Source organism: Chelon labrosus (genome assembly GCF_963514085.1).
Source record: "Chelon labrosus genome assembly, chromosome: 8".
NCBI classification, from domain to species: Eukaryota; Metazoa; Chordata; class Actinopteri; order Mugiliformes; family Mugilidae; genus Chelon; species Chelon labrosus.
The window spans coordinates 27,760,954-27,782,684 of record NC_140358.1 but is presented as its reverse complement, the minus strand read 5'-3'; the positions used below and the strand labels follow the sequence as shown (position 1 = coordinate 27,782,684).

The following is a 21,731-nucleotide window of genomic DNA, read 5'->3' as shown; positions in this document are numbered from 1 at the left end:
TACGAACAAGCAAAACTTAAAGGGGAACAACAGCACTCAAAATTTGAGATACTTGAATATTAAAAGTTAATATCAATGAATCAGATTCAGACAGTCCGCTGAATGTGTCAAGTTCTCAGCTGGGATCCAAACAGCTTGAGAATGACCACCTGGTTTATGAAACAGATTCACTTTTAAAAACCTCAGACTGAGAAAACCCAGCGGGCATCACCTTGGTTCTTTTACGTTGGAGCTGTTAACACAACTGTTTGCACACCAAGAACCAGTATACAATTGGTGAAGTGCTCCTTTAATTTATAAACAACTTTTTTAATTGCAGCTCAAAACGTTTGCAAAAAGAGTATTTACCTGATTTGGGGTCGACATCGAAGTACGTTCGATGAGATTCCAGCATCTGGAAGGAAAGCTTCCCCTCGGAGGACGTGTCTGCATCTGTGGCCGAAACCTGGACAATGGAGTTGACCTTGTCCACGTTCTCCTGGACGGATGTGAAGTACACCGGCTGGGAAAGTTCAGGAGCATTGTCATTAACATCTATCACCTCCAGGAAGACGTGAGTCCAGGAGATCAGAGGCTCGGTCCCCAGATCGGTGGCGTAGACGGAGAGCCAGTAGTGAGGCACCGTCTCACGGTCCAGCATCTCGGTTGTACGAATCACGCCTGAGAAGCAACAAAGGGAATTAACAGCTCTGATAAGATAATATACAGTTTTCACTTGTGAACTTCACACCAGCATTTACTTGTTTCAAACTTTCTGTGCCTCAGGAATTACTCAGTATAATCAGTTTCATCCTAAATAACGGCAAGAAACCCTGCAGGAAATATCAATCACCGTGACTTTCATCTAGCTTCAGGTGTCTGTTCACATTATAAACATGTCTGGATTGGAGTCCAAAGGTGGGTGGGGAAATATTTGGCATTTTCTGCTCAGCGACGTGGGTGACATATTTGTGTTTAAAAAATGTTCTCAAGTTGTTGTAGTATACAAGAGGGTTACTAAACGCTAGTTGCTGTACACTGAGGGGCCCAAGAACAAGAGCATGTAACTTTTTCCGCACATAGTTGCCTTCAAATGTAGTTTAGATGAGGACAACCCAGAGGGAGAACTCAAAAAGCAGAGACATAAAGAAGAAGACATATTTCAGCACAGTCACGTTATGACAGAGATCTCTGTTTACCCTGATTTTATCAGAGCCTTAAGTGCATCAGAAGATTAATGGAATGTAACTATGAGGTTACAGGGTATCCTCTGCAAAGGACATGCTGATGGAAAAAGAGACAGCGGAAATATGAATATGCTGTACAACCACTCAACCAGGGAAACTACATAAGGATATGTACTGTGTTTTCTTCTATTTAAAACATGCTATTGACAGCTGGAAAACCAATCTCAAGCTTCATTTAGTAAGAGTTCTGGAGCTTTCAATCATATCACATGATCTTAGTCAGGGCAAGTTACTCCCTGGAGGCTCCACTGACTACAACTCTCTGGTGAAACTGATCTGTAGCCTGTCTGTGAAGGTTCTGAGTCATCTAGGTCGCAGTGTGTCCAAAAACACTCAAGAAAGGCAATTGGACTTGTAGAGTTTCTTGAAGACGTTTCATCCAAGTCTTCGGTTCTAAAAGACTGGAGAGCAATTGGGGATTAAATAGGCACATCTGTGGGTGTTGCTTACCAGAAACTTGCCTACTAGTGTCATGTGATTTGTAGCTTCTACACTTTGGTTCTTGCATGGATTACAAAAACAAGACATACGCAAGCAGCAGAGGGCCTAGTAGGTTGGTGTTGCTGCCTTCAGACAGAGCAAAGCTTGGTGTTTTCCTGTGCTTCCAACCTTTGTGCTAGGCTAAGCTAACCAATATAATTAAGTTGACCCTAAATTACGTTTTGACACTATTGAGCAACTTTGCAAAAAAGTAAAAAGCCCATTGTTGGTTACCTGATTCCTCATCAATGGTGAACACTCCTAGACCAGAGCCATCATGGATGTGATACCTGACGACTCCATCTCGGCCTAGATCCTTGTCTGAAGCCGTAAGCGTCACCAAAGATGTGCCCACTGCTGCATCCTCCATCACAGCGGCCTCATACACAAACTCTGAGAACACGGGGCGGTGGACGTTCTCGTTGACATCCAGAACCTCGATCTCCACGAAGCAGGATGACGAGAGGGAGCGGGGTTGGCCGTGGTCGACAGCCCGGACCGTGAGGTTGTAGGATGCCCGCCTCTCAAAGTCCAGCTCTCTGTCGAGGGTCAGGGCGCCCAGGGAGGAATCAAGATGAAAGATCCCGTTCTCTGTGGTCTTGAGGTTGTATGTGACGAGGCCGCCGGTGCCCAGATCTAAGTCGATGCTTTCAACCCAGACGAGCAGCGTGCCAACGGGAACGTCTTCTGCAACTTTTATCTTGTATACCTTTGGTACAAATTTGGGCGGGTTGTCATTTACATCTTGTAAAACCACAACCAGATCAACCGTGGAGAATAACTGAGGGCCAAGTTTGGCCTGGTCTTTCGCTTGGATCCAGAGGTCATGCCTGGGCGAGCTCTCTCGATCCAGTCGGGCCGCCAAAGTCACTTCTCCGGTAAGGTCGTCAATTCTGAACATGTCTGTGGATGTCAGCAGGGAGTACTGGACATTACCATTTGTGTCTGTGTCCAAGTCAAGTGCATGAGCACCAAAAATAATAGAGTCCACTTCTGTGTTTTCAGGCACACGTATCACATATCTGGGCTGATCAAAAACAGGAGCGTTGTCATTGACGTCCACGACGTTGACAGCAACGAATTTCCACGCAGACGTTTGTGGAGTTCCCAAATCATAAACTGTGATGTTCAAAATGTAGAACTCCTTGCTCTCTCTGTCCAGAGGGCAGACTAGCTGAAGGTCACCAGAGAAAGTGTCAATGGAGAAACAGCCATCTTCGTTGCCACTTGATATAGCGTACACCAGCTTACTGTTGAACCCAGAGTCGCCGTCCGTTGCCTTGAACTGAACGATGGTGGAATTCAATGGGTGGTCCTCCGTGAGGTCAATCGTGCCGGGAATGCTCAGGTCAAACTTGGGAGAGTGTCGGTTGGTGATGTGGATATCTGAGAACGTGTCTTCCTCTTGATTGATTAAAACAGGTTTGATCGACTCTATCAGTCTATCCGTCAACTGTTTGAAGATTCCCGTTTCGTGACAACGGAGCGTCGCGTCATCACCCTTATTTGTGACAGTTATCCTGACAACCGAGGCTTCGGAGTAGTGCTTGCCATCCCTAGCTATGACTCTCAAAGTGAACGAACCCTCTTGCGCCGGAATCGGTTGTTTCAGGGTGATGGCTCCTGAAACGGAGTCAATGTCAAACACTAGGAGATCATTCCCGGACTCGATGACGTACCTCAACTGCTGCAGCTCATCTAAATCGATGGCTGACAGCTCAGCGACTGTGTGCCCCACGGGTAAATCTAGCGGTACGGTGACGTTGCAGCCCACCCTCTCAAAAAGAGGGACGTTATCGTTGATGTTGTTCAGGGTTATCGTCACAAGGCATTCGCTGACCTGACTGAAGGGGCCGCCGCTGTCGGACGCCCAAACTCTCAGGTGATACCGCCGTTTCATCAGCTCATAGTCCAGGTGTTCAGAGGTGGAGATGACACCCGTGAAGGGATCTACTATGAAAGGTAAAGGGCCAGAATTAGCTATGGAATACGTCACAAAGCCGCTTTTGCCTTTATCGCTGTCTGAAGCAGCTACTTTTATAACGCTGCTGCCGACGGGGGAGTTTTCATCCAGCGTGGCCTGATAGGACGTCTGCGTGAACTGTGGGCTGTTGTCATTCTCGTCCGTTATCTCCACCACGATGTGAGTCTCCGCTTCACCATGATTGGCCACCACGTCAAATTCGTATCGAGCCTTTTTCTCAAAGTCGAATTTGTCTGTAGTAACGATAATCCCAGTTTTGGGATTTATCTTGAAGTTAGAGCTGTCTGGGTTGTTTTTGATACTAAAAGTGACATTATATGGAACCGAACTGACGGAAACCTTAACTACGTGAGTCTTAGGGGGTGAAAACTCGCTCAGTGTGACAATGTAGGTGTCCTCCAAGAAAGTCAATGGGCTGTAATGATAGGCTGGAATGTGGACCTGTGTAATTGAGGAGAGTAAACTTGGCGAGCTCCTGTCTTTAGCCTGAAGGGAGAGATTCAGCCCAAAAGGAGTTTGAGACCAGATAATCCTCTTTGTGGAGATCACTTGGAAGTCACTGCCCTGCACACCTAAGGGGATTATCTCAAAGCACTTGTGGGGATCCCCTCCAACAATATTAAGGGATTCCACAGGCTTAACTCCTGCTTCCACGTGGACATCGATAGCTATTTTTCCATCTGTGGAGACCGTGGGTTTTGGGGGTGGCGTGATAACCGGCACGCCCGTCGGCATCTTCTGCACATTCACCGTAACCCTGGCAACGTTGCCAAACTTCTGAAGACCAGATATCTTTTTTGTCCTGTCCTCGGCTAAAATGGTAAGGTCGTATCTCTCCGCCCGGGTGTGGTTGAGCTTCTTGGCGAGGCTGACTATGCCGGAGAATGGGTCAACGACAAAAGGGTGAGCTCTGCTGGTGAAGGAGTAATAAAACTCAGCGTTGCTTCCAATGTCGGCATCTGTGGCGCTAACTTTGACCACGCTCGACTTGAGAGGAGTGTCCTCCCTGATGGCCACGTTGTACGAGGCAGGGTAGAAAAGAGGCTTTAAGTCATTGGTGTCAAGCACCTGGACAAGCACCTTTGTCTTCGCCTGGAAGTCAAAAGTGCTTTCTGTTGCCTCCACAGTGAGAGTGTAAGTGTCCCTGACCTCCCGGTTGAGGAGAGCAGAGTTACTGCTGCGTGTTTTGATCCTGAGAAAGCAGAAATCTCCGACTCTGACCGCCTCTGCTTGGAAAAAGCCGTCGTCGTCCCCCGAGACGACATTATATTTGATGTCCCAGAGCGGATCTGTCACTTCGATGCCCATCTTCACTGCCGTCTCGACGTACATCCGAGGGGCAGAGTTCTCGTTGATGGTGGCGTTGTAGAGGTGGTGCGTAAACCTGAGCGGAGAGCTGTCTTTTCCTTTCCCCATTGTCCCTTGACATCTCGCCACGTGCAGCAGGAATGTGGCTAGAGTAAGGAGAGTTGCTCCGGAAGTTGCCATCTTCAGTGCATCTATGGACATCCGCAGACCTGCGAAAGGGAAAGAAAATGAGAGCATTAAATTTCATGTAATGTTCTATAATTCAGGAACAGCAGAAGCAGAAACACAATAGTGTTGTTTGTTCTTGTTCATATTACCTTGTGTATCTACAGGAAAAACCCATAATACACCCACACTAATTTGCAAATAGTCCAGTAATATCCCCTAAGCTCCAGCTCGACGCAGAACACAAAATGGACACAGAGAACACAGTGACACAACAGCAGAGGGGAGGCCTGTGGCGAGGTATCTGCCTCGTGTCCCGACTTGCCCCGACAACAAAGTTAAACTAGTAAAACAACACACTGGTTCAGGAACAGCAAGTTGCCTCGAAGCCTTTTCAGACAGGTGGCTTCACCATAATTATTCCCTGGGAGGCCGAGTACCAGCAACAAAACACTCATCGAAATTGTTACTGCCAAGCTCCTGTCACTGCAGAAGCTACAAGGAGGGATTTGTAAACGCTTGATGACACGGCATCGTGCGGTTCAGTCCTGATCCGAGTGTAAATGTTTGCCGTGTGTTCTGTGGCATGAGTCACCAAGAAGAGATGGACTCTGGGAGATCCTGGGTGATATGAAAATTAATGCAAGACTCGCACATTGTTCAGATTTTTCAGCACCTTGCTTGTTGACATCTTCTGACCAATTTGCACAGGATTGGTTTTTACCTGGGAGGGTCATGTGATTTAGAAATGACACCTGTGTTTGTGTGGCGCATTCATACATTCCAACTCTTAACTTTTATTCAACTTTACCGACTTTTTCCTTATGTCTCCACATGTCTGAGTTAATATTATACCTTTTATTTATACCTCTACACTTTTTGACAACTTTAATTACTTTGCAAATTTGCATTAATATTTAAAAAAACACATATATATTTTACCTGTCAGTATTCAAATCAGCTCAACCTTAACTGATGTGCCGCCCACATTAAAACATTAATAAATAAAATCAAACACATTAAAATGCGCCGTGAATGGGTCTGCACGCTCTGCGGCAACATCTCGACTTTGCACGCAAGCCGCCGTCCGGACTTTGATTTACAACGCAGCCTTCATTATTCTTTAGTGAAAAGAGGAAGAAAAAACGTCAGGAAACAAAGAAAACTCTTTTAAAAAATAAAAATAACCCCCGTCCAAACCACACACAGAGATGCCGATTCACAGCTGGATTAGTTTTATCACAGGACCTCTGTGTTAGGAGAAATGGGGTAGGTGATTTGCCAAAAAGGGCTTTAAACAGCTTTAAGTCCTTTTTGCTCAGGACTAGTTTTACCTGGGGGCATTTAGTAATTTGTAGTAATTGCAGAGGTTGTTATCAACATTTTTCGTTTTGTTTGCAGCTTTTCTGTCTCTTTTCACTCAAGAATTAAGGATGCTGTGTTATAACTCAAAGTTTGGACACAGGATCAAGACGTCCCTGCAGACCTACACCCAGAAAATAACCTCAAAACCATCAGATGAACCAAATTCAGCATATTTTTAAGATTTTTAAGATTTTATTCAGTGATGCATTAATGTGTTCATCACATCGGTAAAGGTGGAGCTTGAATAAATACTGCTCAGTAGTGTTTAAAGTCTCCCCTAGGTTCAATAGTCCCATTTTTATTATAAATCCAAATCTGCAAAGTAACTAAAGCTGTCAAACACTGTGTATAAAAGAGGTATGAAACGTGTAACATTAAGTCACGTAGACATGAAGTGGTGTGGAAGGTTTACTTATCCCACGTGAAAACGCCCCGCGAAACACAGGCGTAGGGGGCTTATTCCTAAATCACCTTAGATTAGACTGGATTAGATTAAAATCAATGTTATTGTCACTGCATATACAGGTACATACACAACAAAATGCAGTCTGGCATCCAACCAGAAGTGCAAACAGCAAACACCAAACAGCGCTAAATTTACCCAATAACAGGGAACAAGCTACGACTACGACAGGACGCCCCACGTAAAACTAATCCCGTGCAAACAGAAGAGAGAATGAGGGAATCTTCCCACAATCCCAGAACAACCTTTTGATCTAAATCCTCGTTTCCATAAGTCATGATTTCACATTCCACAAGTGTTTTTTGTTATTACGCAAGTAAAGTTTTTAGGCCTCTGAGGGACAGCGTGAAGTACAAGACGTGATGGGATGGTTGTCGCTGCGCATGCAAATCGTGAAGCACAGAACCAGTTCATGTCATTATCTGCTGGCAGTATGTTGGCTCCACTTTTAACGGCACTCACGTGGATTCAACTGCCTGCACCGGGGAGCGAAGGGGGGTGTAAAGCCTCGCATGTGCAAAAAAACAAAAACCAACAAGCCCTAGATTCAGCTTTGACACATGCTTCGAGGTTGCGCTCCATGCACCTGTATGTTCGAGCACAAAAAGGCCCCGATATACGCAAGAAACCTAGAAAATACACGAGCTCAGCTGATGCACGACCGACCACCCCGGTGCCAGCTAGAGTTTCACAACGTCAAGAACTGACAGCAACAGAGAGCGAGAGAGAGAGGGAACCGGAGGCCAGAACTCTTTGCCCTTCGCTGCCTCTCTGACAGCTCATGCACACGGAACAATCTGGAGGGCAGAAACGCCGTTCAATGCCGAGATCAGAGCGATTAAAAAGCTCCCACCTTCCCCTCCGATCCCCTCCTGCTCCTTGACAAAAATGAGCTCGTTCAGATTATGCAGAACGGCGGCTATCATTTGACACCACTGTTAGGCCGCTGGCATCCAGATGTCTGAACACAAAGGGGGTGAGACAAGAGGTGTCTTCACAGCGGTTCATGCTTCATCTCAATTTGTAAGGGCGTATACAAAGAGAACTAAAAAACAGCAGCTCTCCCTGAGTATGGGACGTACTGAACGTTCAAGTCTCCAGGTAGGCTGGCGCTGGGGGTTTCAGTGGAGGGTGACAGGTATGTGGTGGGGTTTATCTCCAATCTGTGACAGAAAATCAGATTACAACAGTCGGGGGTCACTGTTTGGGTTTGGAAAGAGATTTGATGCATGTTGTCAGATTTTCTGCTGTGTCATTTTTCTTTTTTCCTTCTCTGGCTCCGGCGTGTTATTTTTGGACTTCGGGGTTACTTCAGGATTTGGCTCAGAGTTTATAGAACGTGCCCATACATAAGATTTCACATTGATCTCAGTCTCGAGGATAGGGATCTGGAGGACTGTCATAATGATGCATGAAGTAATCCTGCAGTGTAATAATTACAGATTTAGGAGGGATTTTGTCGTCAGGAAACACCTCAATATGCTTATCCCTGCAGACAGGACCAAATCTGTCAAATTCTGAAACTGGCTCAAGCAGGAATTTAGCTAATCTGGCTCAGATTAAAGGGTCTGTTCATGCAAACGGCCACAAAACATAGACGGTCTCAAATGGGAAGAAAATCTTTTGGTGGTTTTGGCTTAAACTTTTAGAACAATACAAAAATAAAAGTTTTATCTCTGAGAAATCTTTCTCCCTCTATCAAAGTGCCACAGCAGAGCAAGCACAGGAAAGTTTCTGCAGCGGCATTAACTGCCCTGGAAAACATTTTAGGCAGAGGAAGCATGTTTTCTTTTGTAAATCATTCATATGGGATCAATGCTCCATTGTCCTCTATTGTGAGACAGTAGGGCAAAGAGAAGAGGAACATATCCAAAAAGACAAGCTGGAACAAGGGTAACTGAACTTTCTTGTAGGCGTCTCATTCACGTAGCTTCCTCAGTTCTAAATGATTAAAAGTTTGGGAACATTTGTTGGCGCAGTCCACCGGAAAATTGCATGACACAGGTCTTTTAATGTCCGGCTTCTTACCTGTAGTTAGTAGGAAAAGTTTCCCACAGGTGAAATATTTCCCACGAACTCTACAAATCCAGTTATCCTTGTTTAACCCTAACCCTAACCCCCTTTGTGTCTGGAAACGGTTCCTGTTACGCAAAACTGTTTCTACATAAAAACTGTCTTATTCTGGACTTCATGCAGACTTTTTATACTTCATATCAATGGAGCAATCTCTCCGACACTTGGAGTTGGTGCAGTTCATCCTAAAAATCATTTGACTGTAGTTAAACGACTTCTTAGTATTGTAATGGACACAGTGAGTCTAATTTGGCTGCTGGCATACATCACTAGTGTATAAGAAAAAGATTAGATTTTAAGACAAAATCTGCTCAACAATAAGCAGATATACCAGCGCTATAATATACATAATGTGAGAAAAGTGCTAGAAAAACATCTGAAAATATGTCTCGTCGAAAGAAATTACAAAGGGCCCACTGCTCTGTGCAATTTGCTCTGCGGGATAATCGAACGCTATCTGGCAAGATCATAGCTCACGGGGTAAATACTAATATTTGTTTTTCTAATGCTTAAAATAAAGGAGGGTGATTTAAGACAGAGATGAGGATGGATTACACGCCGACTGAAAACACCAAAAATATTAATTTCGGAACATCAGTTCTATTTGAATCTAATCAACTCTGCGTCAGACATGTAATGAAGCCCACAAATCAGCATTATCTGCCTCATCATCGCCTGGTAACAGCCCTGGTCTGTTTGTGCAAGTGGAGCTTTGTGTCGAATGCTGGACTGTTACAGTAAGGACAGCAAACATAAAAAATCTATCGACAACGAAGCCCAACTGAGACGTCGCCTGTGTCTGGAGCAAGAAGTTGCACTTGAACGCACCACAAAGATTACAGCCAATAACCAGCTGGCACACATCAATCAGCTGGGAGGCTAGGACACTGGGAAGAGCTACTATTAGCTGGGAGGCTAGGAAGCAAGGAAGAGCTACTATTAGCTGGGAGGCTAGGAAGCAAGGAAGGGCTACTATTAGCTGGGAAGCTAAGAAGCTAGGAAGAGCTACTATTAGCTGGGAGGCTAGGGACCTAGGAAGAGATGCTACTAGCTAGGAGGCTAGGAAGCTAGGAAGAGCTATTATTCAGTATATAATTCTAGATGATCATGAAATCCAATCAGGGTGATCCATCTGACCGCTGACTGCTGACAAGTTGAACCAATCAAAAAGCTGCCGACAGATGTCCGACTAGTCCCAACGATGACGGACACGTCAATAAAACTTCAATCACAGATGCTCACTGATTTTGCCAACAACCGACCATCGGCGTGGTCCATCTCGGCCTCTACATTTATTTTTTTATTAGAATCTTAAATAATTAAAAAGTCAAAACAAAAGCTGTAATGATTTGAGTTCCTGGCACGTTGTTAAAAAAAAAAAAAGCTTTTCATGATGAACCGTCACTCAGCGTCTCACACATCTGAACCTGAAATTGACTAAACGTAACATTCATGTTTTCATCCAAACATCCAGAGCTGCAGGGCAGATACGTCGGGCTATTAGCGCCGCCACCGAGGTCAGCTCCCCGCCACATTCTAACACCTCCCCACCTGGTGTGTGTTCCAGGCTGCAACCTGCAGCCACATGTTCGACTCCGGCTTCCTGGATCGCATTTCGACATTACCCCTATGGCTCCCGAAGGCTCCGAGCACAGACTGTTTCTGCAGCTTTTTTTTTTTTTTCATTCCTCATCTAAATGTGTCTGTCAGCGCGAGCATGGCAGCGTTGTCACTCTCTGCAATGTTGAAATCCACTTCAAACTCACTCAGCTCAGGAAACTTTCTCTCTTTCATGTTTGCCGGCTCTGCACTTCTACCAGCGAGCATTTTTTAGCATTGATATACCAGATATATACCAGCAGGCAGCTCTTATCTGGTCTGGTCTTGGTTTATCCGCTATATCGGGATATACCTGGAAGTTTATCTTTTAGGTTCTCGACACGTTTTTCTTTCTGCCTACTATTTGGCTTTTTATTTATATGCCACATAACATATATTTGTCACAAAGTGCAAAAAAAGGGATATAAACCAATTTAGATTGAATCCAGAGTTGAGCGTAGTCGTCTCCAGTGTTTACAGCAGCTCGTCATGAACAGAACAAGAGACACAATCATTTTCAGATTCGTATCTGAGCGTGCAAACCTGGCCGATCGATTTTCAAACTGTCAGTAGAAGGTTGCAAAAACTGTCAAATGCACTCCACCGTGCAAGAATAACAACAAAAACCTGTGAGAAAGGTGCACAGGGAGGGGAATGCTGTTTGACGTCTGCACTGGAAAAGCTTCCGATGGTTCCCTAGTTTCTACTCAGCTGTCATCAGGGCGACGAAAGACAAGCATGTTGTATGATCTATGGGGCGTTGGTTCAATCCTCCTTTTTGTTAAGGCGGTACATGAAAAGAGCATCCCTCATCACACTTAGCTCCACCACGGCTTCACAGGTGGCAGGTTTTGAAGCATAAATGCATGAATTTATACGTGCATGCATGTTGAATATTTATACTGAAGTTTACAGCAGTCCATCGGATTTCACATTAATCTCAGTTTGGGGGTTGTGATATACACTCGCTTGCCAGTTCATTAGGTACTAGCCGAGGAAGCCAGAACGACTTCACAAAATTACTGTAGTTGGGAACTGATTATTCTCCTGCAAAGGTCTGTCGGGCCAATCAAATCGCCAGGGCTGGACTCAATATGGTGATGGAAGAGTAGCAGTAGTCATTAGGGATGGGCGATATGGACTAAAAAATTTATCCCGATAATTTCTGGTATTTATCATGGTAACGATAAAAATGACGATAAATAAACACCAATTCAGCCTAATCTTTTTCATGTTTGGAACAAATTAGTGGTGTTACTGTCCTTTTTATGCACTATTTGTTAGCAAACCTTGCATGTTGTAATTTGCTGCTCCGCATCAGACTTTTTAACCCCTTCATGCCTAGTGTCGCGAATTCGCGACGCACTGTTTCCGTTCAGACTGCAGCCGAAATAACGCATGTAATACTCCAATGTCGGTTTGTGCACATTCAAAAAATTCCTAGGAACCTTTTGCAAGCACTAGTTTCTCGTAGGACCGGCTGGAGTGGTAAGCAAAAATCCAAATATTTCATTTCTTTATATAATTGAAAAATCAATTCAGGCGTTAAGGGGTTAAAACCAAACCAGATAATGGAGGTGGAGCCTTGTTTAGGAACGAGCTCCTCGCTGCCCGGCGTATCTGCTCTGCCTTCCCCCATCGTCAATTTGTCAATATTCCATACGTGTTGGGCTGCGAGTGTGTCGCGCACATATGTACGTCATCTATGGGAATTTATCGTTTTTATCGCGGGATGACATATTCTTACCATGGGGAATGTTTTTGACGATATATCGTAAACGATGAAATATCGCACATCCTTAGTAGTCATACACGTCATCTGAGAGACGTGGAGTTGAATTAGTTTACAACAAAATGGCTCTGATCGGTTGGAGGACGATCCAGTTGCGTGCAGAAGTTATTTTTTACTCTATGACAGCTTGTATTAAGAGGACGTTTGTCATAGTTGAAAATAACATTTTATAATCCTCACTGATCTCCATATAAAGCTGCAAGGCTGTAAACTGTCAGAAGCTATTTAAATCGTAGAATATCTTTCATTATTCTCTGCATGTCCTGATATTTTCTTCGTGAAGGTTCTGGTATTCTGCTGTTGAGCTCTTGTTTCAACTGAGGCTGTGGTTTGCAGAGCTACTGATTTGCAGCTTGTTCCAAAATATGTATCAATCCAGTTTAACAGCGCCACAAATAAGATCCTCCACAATGATCATCCAGGTGAATCGCCACCTTTCTGACGCTGTTTCAACATCAACTGAACATTAGAACCGTTACGAAGCAGGGTTCAGTGCAGTACTGTTATATCAGAATGCATTCACTAGTGTACCTAATGAAGTGGCCGGAGAGTGTATTAAAAAAAAAAAAGAGTAGACTATCAGTTACGGAAAATAGCTGGTAGTTGCCACTCTTGTTGTGTCACTTATTCTCGGCCTTATCATTTTAAAATCGTGATCCGCTGATTCATCATCGCCCCCCTTCCCGAGGGAACCAACCACCCCGGGTACCTGACTCAGTGTAAAGGTAGTCATCCTGTTTCCTGCTTGATGACTACTGCAGCAACGACAAGTTGAATCATGGATCCATGTAGCTGCCAGTCTGGCTTTGTAAAGCCAGGGTAGGGCACGGATGGGGAGGGGGGGGGGTTCATAATGGAAGCACCGGGCATGGGGTTTGATCTCAGCGAGCACACAGCAGGCCCAGTGGTTTAATATAAGTAATTATCTCCATATGTTTGCACAAAGGCTCTTCACCAGTAGAACGAGGTAAAATGCTAAGTGGTCTTATAAGAGAATGAAAGGATTTCCCTTTTATCGCTGAAAACTATACGCCTTTATTCACCCCTCCTGCTCCCTCTGTGATTGTATTCATCCCATCAACCTGTTTCCTGGTTTTTGTCAAGCGATTACACCCCCATTCTTCTCCAAGAAAGGAGACACGACGGCTGGGACCTCGCTGAAATATAATATCGCTGTACTCGCTGCTGCTGGTGGGTGCTTTTAAAGAAACGCAAAGATTAAAATAAAAGAATATGAAGGTACAAGGTGAGTTTACATAAATTAAATTAATGCTTTGTTTATCTGTCAAAACCGTATATTCCCACCTACAGACATTTACTTGTCCCATTCACCTCCAGCGCCACTGCACAGTGTATTTAAGTATATTACTGCCATTGTTGAGGGTATATTTAGAATACAGTAATGACATTATGGCTCCGTCTTTACTGTCTCTCACCATTGCTTCATTTTAACTTAATTTATAAGCAGCTTGTAATCAATAATTGGTGTATAACACACTGTAGCACACTATAAAGTTTAACTAATGTATTTGTTGAGTAATTAATTCTGCAAAGTGGCCTGGAAGTGAGCCTGACTTCCCCCACCTACAACGTTTTTGTAAAGACAAGTTGGTCTGGAGTCTCTTCGTTGGAAACTGATTCTGCTCCTGCAAAGATCTGTCCGAACCATAGACTGTATATAAATATGGACAATGCGTCTCCACTTCCTCTCATTGGCCAAACTGACGCTATTTTCCCAGGGATACGGGCGGCACCATCTTGGCGGTTGGCATGGCAACTGGTAGTCGCCATTAAGTCACATCCTGTTTCTAAAGCGTCAATTAACTACCTAAAACGAAACTGACACTTGAAGATGCATCGTGTATTTTAGTGTTTTAGTTCAGCCCAAGTCCCGCCCACTAACACGGAGGAGGTGGAGCTTATGACCTATACTGCAGCCAGCCACCAGGGGGAGCTCTACTTGCTTCACTTTTGAGGAGCAGTTCTGCAGTCCATCTTTATACCGTCTATGGTCCAAACCAATCAAATTATTTGGGGCGGGGCTTAATGTGGTGATGGACAGAAGAGTAACTAACATGACAGAAAAAAAAAAACTAAATATTTTCTTTCAGTGAAACAGGAAGTAGTCTACATCTAGAATTACCCGGACTCTCACTGGCATGGATGATAACGACATCCCGGGTCATGTTCGGGGGTTCAGCACAACATTTTTGGATGTTTCTTGTGTCAGAAAACATCTGAAATTACATCTGAATATTTTTCAAAAGTCACGTTTAGACCAAGAGAAAAGTTTGAGTGCTGGAAACAACTTCTTCTTCTTCACCTACAAAAACGTCTGGTTTTATGTCAATCAAATAACCCTAACCCTGTTTTCTTTTTTCATATATTAAAGGAGGAAAAAGGTAAATTTACTTTCTTTCTCCTTTTTTTGTTTTTGTTATCTTAGTGTCTGAAACCAAACCAAAAAGTACTCGGGCCATAAACCTTCAAGAATGTGTCTTGAAACTCTGCTGAATTGTAAAGATGCATATACAGTTAAAACACAGCTCAGACAAACCACTTACTGATGCATTATGGGACTTTTATAGTTGTTAACCAAACAAAGAATGCATTACTGCTTAAAATTTCACAGTAGCTGCTCACAGATATTTTTTTTAGTGCGCTGTTTGTCATGTTTTAAGTGTTTTTATTCTGCTTGTAAATAGAAAGTGTTAAAGTGTTATCTAAACTGAACTTTCAGACTTTAATCTCTCATTTGCATAATTGCAGTGTTCAATTTTCTACCCATTAAAACAACAACAAAAAACAGCATATTCTTTCAGTGGTACCATCTAACTCAGTAATGAGTCTGTGTTGTAGCATTAAGCCGTGATGGATGGGGAGGCTTCACCCGGTGTCAGTCTATTAAGTGCTCACTTTTTGTATTTGGACGAAAACATCTCCGAATCTGTTGACTACAAAGTGCGAGTGATGTTTTCTTAACCTGAAAATGTCAGGTTTGAGAGCTACGACAGGGCGCCACCGCCATAAAGCTGGTCGGCTTTATGAGACACTCTCAGACCCGGTTTAAAGTTTTCTGGCGTCTGGGAAAGAAGTGTTTCTGTAAAAGTGACGAGCAAGAAGCAATCAAAGAGTCACAGCATGCTGCGCAAAATGAAAGTAAAGTAGCACATTGGGTGTTTTCTCAGTGTGTTTGGACTAAATATTGAGGTTTAAGGTTTCTATTACCCTGTCATTTGGGGTAAAAACAGTTTTAGAGTTTAGACGGGTTTGTTAAATAAATAACATATTATAATCCTCACTAATCCCTATATGTAGCTGCAAGGCTGTAAATTGTCTAAAGCTATTTGAACTGAAGAATATCTTTTATTATTCTCTGCACAATGTAGGGTCTTTTCCTCACGCCGTGGGAATTCATTGTTAAATCATAGTTTTTGTATATGATTTAACAAAAAGACACTGGCTGGAAACGTTTACTGCATTTACACGACACACAAGCGTTTGGTGAATATTTCCTGTTTGGACATTTGGAAAACAGGAATTAGGAAAAAACAGGAGTCTCACTGATCTGTGTTTGACCTAACGACAAGCACATAAACACGTTAACGTGACTTAAAGCGTCTGAAACCATCTAAACGTACCGAACAACTGTAATAGTGCACACTTGTTTGCTTCCACGAGGCCAAGTTCTCATCTTATATGTATTTTTTAAGTGATTCTGGACATAATCAAAGCTGCACTCAATGGTTATTGTATTTTATTTTAGATTTCCATGTGTTTCCTACTGCCTGGACTCTGCAAACAGGAGTCTATCTATCTGTCTGTCTGTCTGTCTAGTTTATGCAGAATTTATATTTATATATGCACACTCTTTTATGCTCCTATATATTGTATATATAGACCTGTATATTATTTGCTCTGTATTTTTATATCTAGATAGATAGATACTTTATTTATCCCGTGGATACATCCTTATATTTACATATCCTTGTATATATTATATTGCATATAAATATTGTTTTTTATGTACATTTTATAGATTTCTACCTCATTATAATATTTATTTTTATCTTTTTCAACCTGTATTCAAGGTGTGCTGACTTGTGATTCCTCCTGTTTCTTTGTACTGATGCTACGGGATACTGAATTTTAATACAGTATCTATCTATCTATCTATCTATCTATCTATCTATCTATCTATCTATCTATGTTTCCCTATGAGCCAAATCACCAAATAAAAAAAGTTTTTCCCTAAATAAATTCAGTATAACGATTCAGCATAATGTTTAAGGGTGACATGAACATAAGTATGAACATGTGTAACATGTCCTTATTGGACGTTTTTCATCAGTTTATCCTTTTTAAGACAAACCCCCTGAAGACTCTCTTGGGTTAACTTCTCAGACTTCGAAGCACTTTAAAATAACTGTCTTTGCGGGATGGGGGTTATGCATTTCAGGAATACCATGCGCTGTCCCAGAGTCAGGGTTGTCAGAGTTGTCGTGTCTCACTAATCCATCTGCTCAGAGCCAGCATCTACATAATGTTCTCTCACAGTATGTTATGCTGGTAGCGCCGGCATAGAGTAGCCTGATACTCGGTTGTTTTCTCATAGATTTGGTTTTTTATTTCTAAGAAGGGTTGTGAAACATTTCTGAAGCATTAAGATTTTAAATGTGATATCATTTTGGGTTTTTGTTTTTTTTTTGGGGGGGGGGCTGATCAGACAGATCGTCTGTAATCCACTTTACTTTTAAAACAAGACGTTACACAGAGCTTTACACAAAAAGCCCAGATGAGTCATGAATCCACAACTCAAGCAAATCTATCAGCAAGCCGACATAATGAACCATGAATGAGTCTTTAAATAGTCCAGAGATTCAACATTACAACAGGAAATGGAACAAAGGCCAAGATGAGAACATCGGAACGGGCCGGCGGTAGAGTAATGAAGATGTAACTGGGATCAAGGTTGTGGTTAAAGGTGATTAGAAGGATTCTTAATGTGGCCATAAATTTATCATGAGTCAGTGAAGAGACGCAAGAACCAGGATGACGTGGACACTGACTGAGACAGGTGTGCAGGGCATTGACATAATCTAGAGAAGGACAGATAATTCAAGGTCAGCTGAAGATAGGATATGTTTGATTTGAAGGAACAAGTTTAGCAGTCTGATGATTTAACAGTTTGCTAAGACGAGCAGGATGCAGGAGAGTCCTACCGACGACCCAACGAATAATTACCATCCCAACTCTGCCAGGAGAAAACAAGCCAGGAAACGACGTACAAAACTTCCACCCAACTCACGTCCTTCTCCAGAACTCACTCAGAAAACATCAAAAACATGCCTCTCTCTCTTTCTCTCTCCAGGCCAGATACATTTGATGTTGCACCCTAATGTACGAGCCTGAAAACCCCGTACACGTTCTATTGATTCAATGCAAAAAGCATCAGAACTGAAGAAAAGCCGGAATCTAATCGAGGATTCCCACACGGCTATGTTCATCCAACAAGGTGCAGGAAGGCTGCATGCTGCAGGGTTGGGGTTAGCCCCCAGCTAACTGCTCAGTGGAGGTGGTAAAAGAACATGATCCCATGTCGATGTCTACAAGGAGGTAACTGTCAATATTGTTTTGTACAGCTTACTCGAGTTGGACAGATGCTTTTCACAGCCTCAGACATAAATTAAAGAAATCCTGCAGTGAGAAGAGATGGTTTCACTTCTCCCCGGTATGCCTCCCTCCCTGCTCCCAGATACCAATTAAAACCAAGCTTTGGGGGATCTGGGACGAGTCTCCATCGTAGTTCACCTCGCTCCGACTTGTTCTCATTTATGGAAACTGCCTCCGAAGAAACATTCTGCCCCTGCTCCGACTTTAATACCTTGTTCCTGCAAGATCGTTATCAGCGCTGGACGACTCCGACCCTTGACCTCCACGGACTCCAGGCAGCAGTCAGAATCATTATTCTGCTCTCACACAGGGATTAGTGTTACGCATTAGGCTACGCATTTAAAAACACACACCTGCAACTCTAGCGCTGTGTTGCCTCACAACTCTCCTCAAACTGAAATTACATTTAATCCCATCTAGATCTGGGAGTTAAAGTAAATTCTGCATAAGAGCAAAACTCAAAATTGACTCTGAACTGTTGACAAAAGGTCAACAACGCAGCGACTTTCACAGAAGTGTAATTTCATCTCAGACGCACTTGGATTATGTCAGGGCGAGGTTACGATGCTAACCCTAACTGTCTGGATGGGATCAAGGGTTGGGAAGGGTGCGGCCCCCGGGCTTAACCTCTCTCACACCCACAGCACGAAAAGCCCAGACATGGATCCCTTTAACTGGAGCTGTGGAGGTTATATTGGGACGAGTTAAGAGCCCCGCGCTGCTCTGGTCCGGAGGTACTTAACGCTGTCTGAGCACAGATGTTGAGGTCCACCCCGAAACTAGAGCACAATATGACTTCTCTGTGTTCTATTCTACACTTGTGCTGTAATAAACACTCCTCGACGTAAAGCCATGCATGCTACACGTCCAATAAATCTACATAATGTTGTTGCTGCTCTAAGTTGTGCAAGTTGTGGTTCTTAAGGTACAAACTGAATTGGGAACTTTTTGGATTTCTGCTCCTGCTGCACGTAACAACCTACAGACCAACCTCAAACTCCAAAACGTAGCATCCCTGAGTTTAAAAAGATGATGCAAATGTTTTACCTGAGCTTTTTTTATGTTATGCAACTCTGTTATTTTAAGTTCTTATGTTAAATCTTGTTGAAACTGAGTCAACACCACTCTCGGCCAGGTCTCCCTTGTAAAAGAGATATTTGATCCCAGTGGGACGAACCTGGTCACAGCATTGGTCTTAGTGGTCTAACACAGACTGACATTTTATCAGTTTAACTGCACAGAAACATTTTTTTATTTTAAAGTCTGCGCTTCTTTTTTGTTGTTTTCAAGTAGCTCCTCTCTGACCCCACACCCAATTACCACGACGTTTTAATGTGTCGCTGTTAAAAAACAGACTCTGGATAACTCTTCAAGCTCTGCTCTACAATCACAGCTCTTGCCGTCGGAGCATCTGTAAAAGTTGTAGCGGGCGCGCCACCGGAGGCGGCGGTCGTAAAGAAGCTGAAGTCATGGAAAAAAAAAAGTTTCTTCAAACTGTTAATGTTCATTTAGAGATTTAAACGCATTTAGCAAGAAAACAAACAGCTTCTCTCTCTTGTTGTAACTTTTCTGAGTCATGTCATGAGAAGGGTGGAAGGTTGAGAGGAGGGGTCGAGGGTTTGTCCTTTTAAGTCCCACACACACATGCACCCACCGACACCCACAGGGTCACTCTGGTCTCACGGCAAATACCATAATTACAGGGAGGGTCACAAATGCCTCTTCGGTATCCCCCGTCAGCAGCCTCCCGGTCATTCAGGCCGCCATGACGGTTCATTTGGACCCCACTGTGTGAGATGAGCGGGCGTGGAGGCGTTAGATAAGTGTGTGTTTGTTTTGGGTGGGAGAGGCTTGGGTCTCTGTCTTCCCATTTCAGTTAATTTCACCAGTTTTCTTAGTATTTCTTTTGCATTCCCCTCAAAGGGTCAGCGAGAGACCTGGTTAGGCAGTTCAAGAGGGCAGAAGGCCGGCGTTATAGCTCGGGGTAGACATCCATCTCCGTCCAGGTCAAGACTTTATCTGAACGACTCCCGACAACAGCCACGTTTATCATTAATTAAACTCAGCTTCTGAACTCAAATTCCCCATCAGATCATTTAAAAAGCTCCAGGCTGAAACATTTCTGGGGAAATCTTCCAACGAACCAAATCCCGCTTTAACAGTTTACACCTCATCATCAGAGATACGTTATCTCTCAACAGAGACAACAACAGCCGCTAACTTGCCACCTAAACACAGAGTAGCCTCTGGCAGCTCACGGGTCAAATCAGACTCAGTTTTCTTTCCAAACTGTTTACACAATACTCAGCTCACTTTCCATTAATGTCAGCTTTTAAAGAAACGGACTAGCCCCGTCCTTGAAGGTTATCTCGGCACCCATCCATCACGAACATTATCATCGGGTTCGGGCCGCGTGCCACTCAAGAGGACGCCCCCCCGTGGGCCGGCGACGGGGGCCGAGCAGATACACTTTCAGTGCACTGTGTCGCAGCAGGAATATGATTGAGCAATTTAGGTGCTCACACGGTAAATCAGCTCTAGGACAAAAAAATAAATAAGAGGAGGGCGGGAGGATCGACAGCTCGGCTGCACGCATCGACATGTACTGCTCTTTTAGCTCTCCTCTCATGCAACACGCTCTGAGTCGAAACTGTCAGATTTATATCCAAAAATGCTAAAGACTTAGACAAGTCAACTTTCCTTAAGGTTTTTTCCAGCAATCTTAAAGTGCATGCACATTATTAACACCTGAAAACTAAGAAATAAGAAGTATTATTTATGCAAAAAATACTTTTCTTTTCCAGCGTTTGTCAGATTTTTGCTCTGCAGGAAAAAAAAGTTGTTCATCTGTATAAACAGAAACACTTTCATTCTGTTTACACACACTTCTGAGTAGTGTTTAGCAGTACCGTAGCACTAAATAGTGGTGTTATTCTCCATAATAAACAGCGGCGTGAGTTGAAGTGGAGTGAAGCGGCGTGCATGCGAGCGTCAAGTAAAAAAGAAAAAAAACTCACCCGAGGTCCAGTTATATCCCAGGAATATTCTTCTACTCCTGTCACGCTTCACCAACTTAAAGAATCCTTTGACAGGACGGCGACGGCCGGCGTGCTCTCATGGTGGCTCGGCGTAAAGTCCATGAGGGAATTTAAAGACAAGAAGAAGAAGAAGAAGTTGTGGGAAACACACAAGCACATGTGTTGTAGGAGTGTGTTTCTTCAAAAGGCTCTGCACCAAAGTGCTGCTGAGACACCTCAACACTCCCTCAGGAGTCCCATCTCCACCCACTTCTTACACTGTCCCACCTCTTTTCTGACACACACACACACACACACACACCCGTTCCATGTGCCCAGATTGTCGGCTGCCTCCCCCCGTGTTGCCTGTGGGCTCAGGCCTTTGGGCTTCGGCCAGGACTCTGCGACTAGGTTGTGTGCATGTGTGTGTGCATATATCTATATGTGTGTGTGTGTGTCTGTGTGTGTTGATACTGTACATCTACTCCAGTCATTTCTCTGGAATCAGGAAAACGTCTCCACTCTCCTCCACTCAACCTCACTCGACCTGAAAGTTGCCGCAGGCCTTCTGGTGTTGCTTTCAGTT

General features: G+C 43.6%; 1 protein-coding gene across 2 annotated transcripts in view; it reads right to left on the bottom strand.

Annotated features, from left to right (window-relative positions):
- fat2 (FAT atypical cadherin 2) overlaps window positions 1-21,348 on the bottom strand; it is a 109,015-nt gene extending 87,667 nt beyond the window's left edge. The window contains exons 1-3 of one of the 2 annotated variants that reach the window (XM_084549966.1): window positions 21,146-21,348; window positions 1,941-5,207; window positions 349-660 (exon numbers count right to left, since the gene is read on the bottom strand). In XM_084549966.1, the coding sequence (XP_084406092.1) occupies window positions 349-660; window positions 1,941-5,199 (3,571 nt within the window). In that variant the 5' untranslated portion in view covers window positions 5,200-5,207; window positions 21,146-21,348. Of the gene's footprint in view, window positions 1-348; window positions 661-1,940; window positions 5,605-21,145 lie in introns of those variants that run through there. The other variant, XM_084549965.1, reaches the window with a different exon arrangement.
- Between the last annotated feature and the right edge of the window lie 383 nt (window positions 21,349-21,731).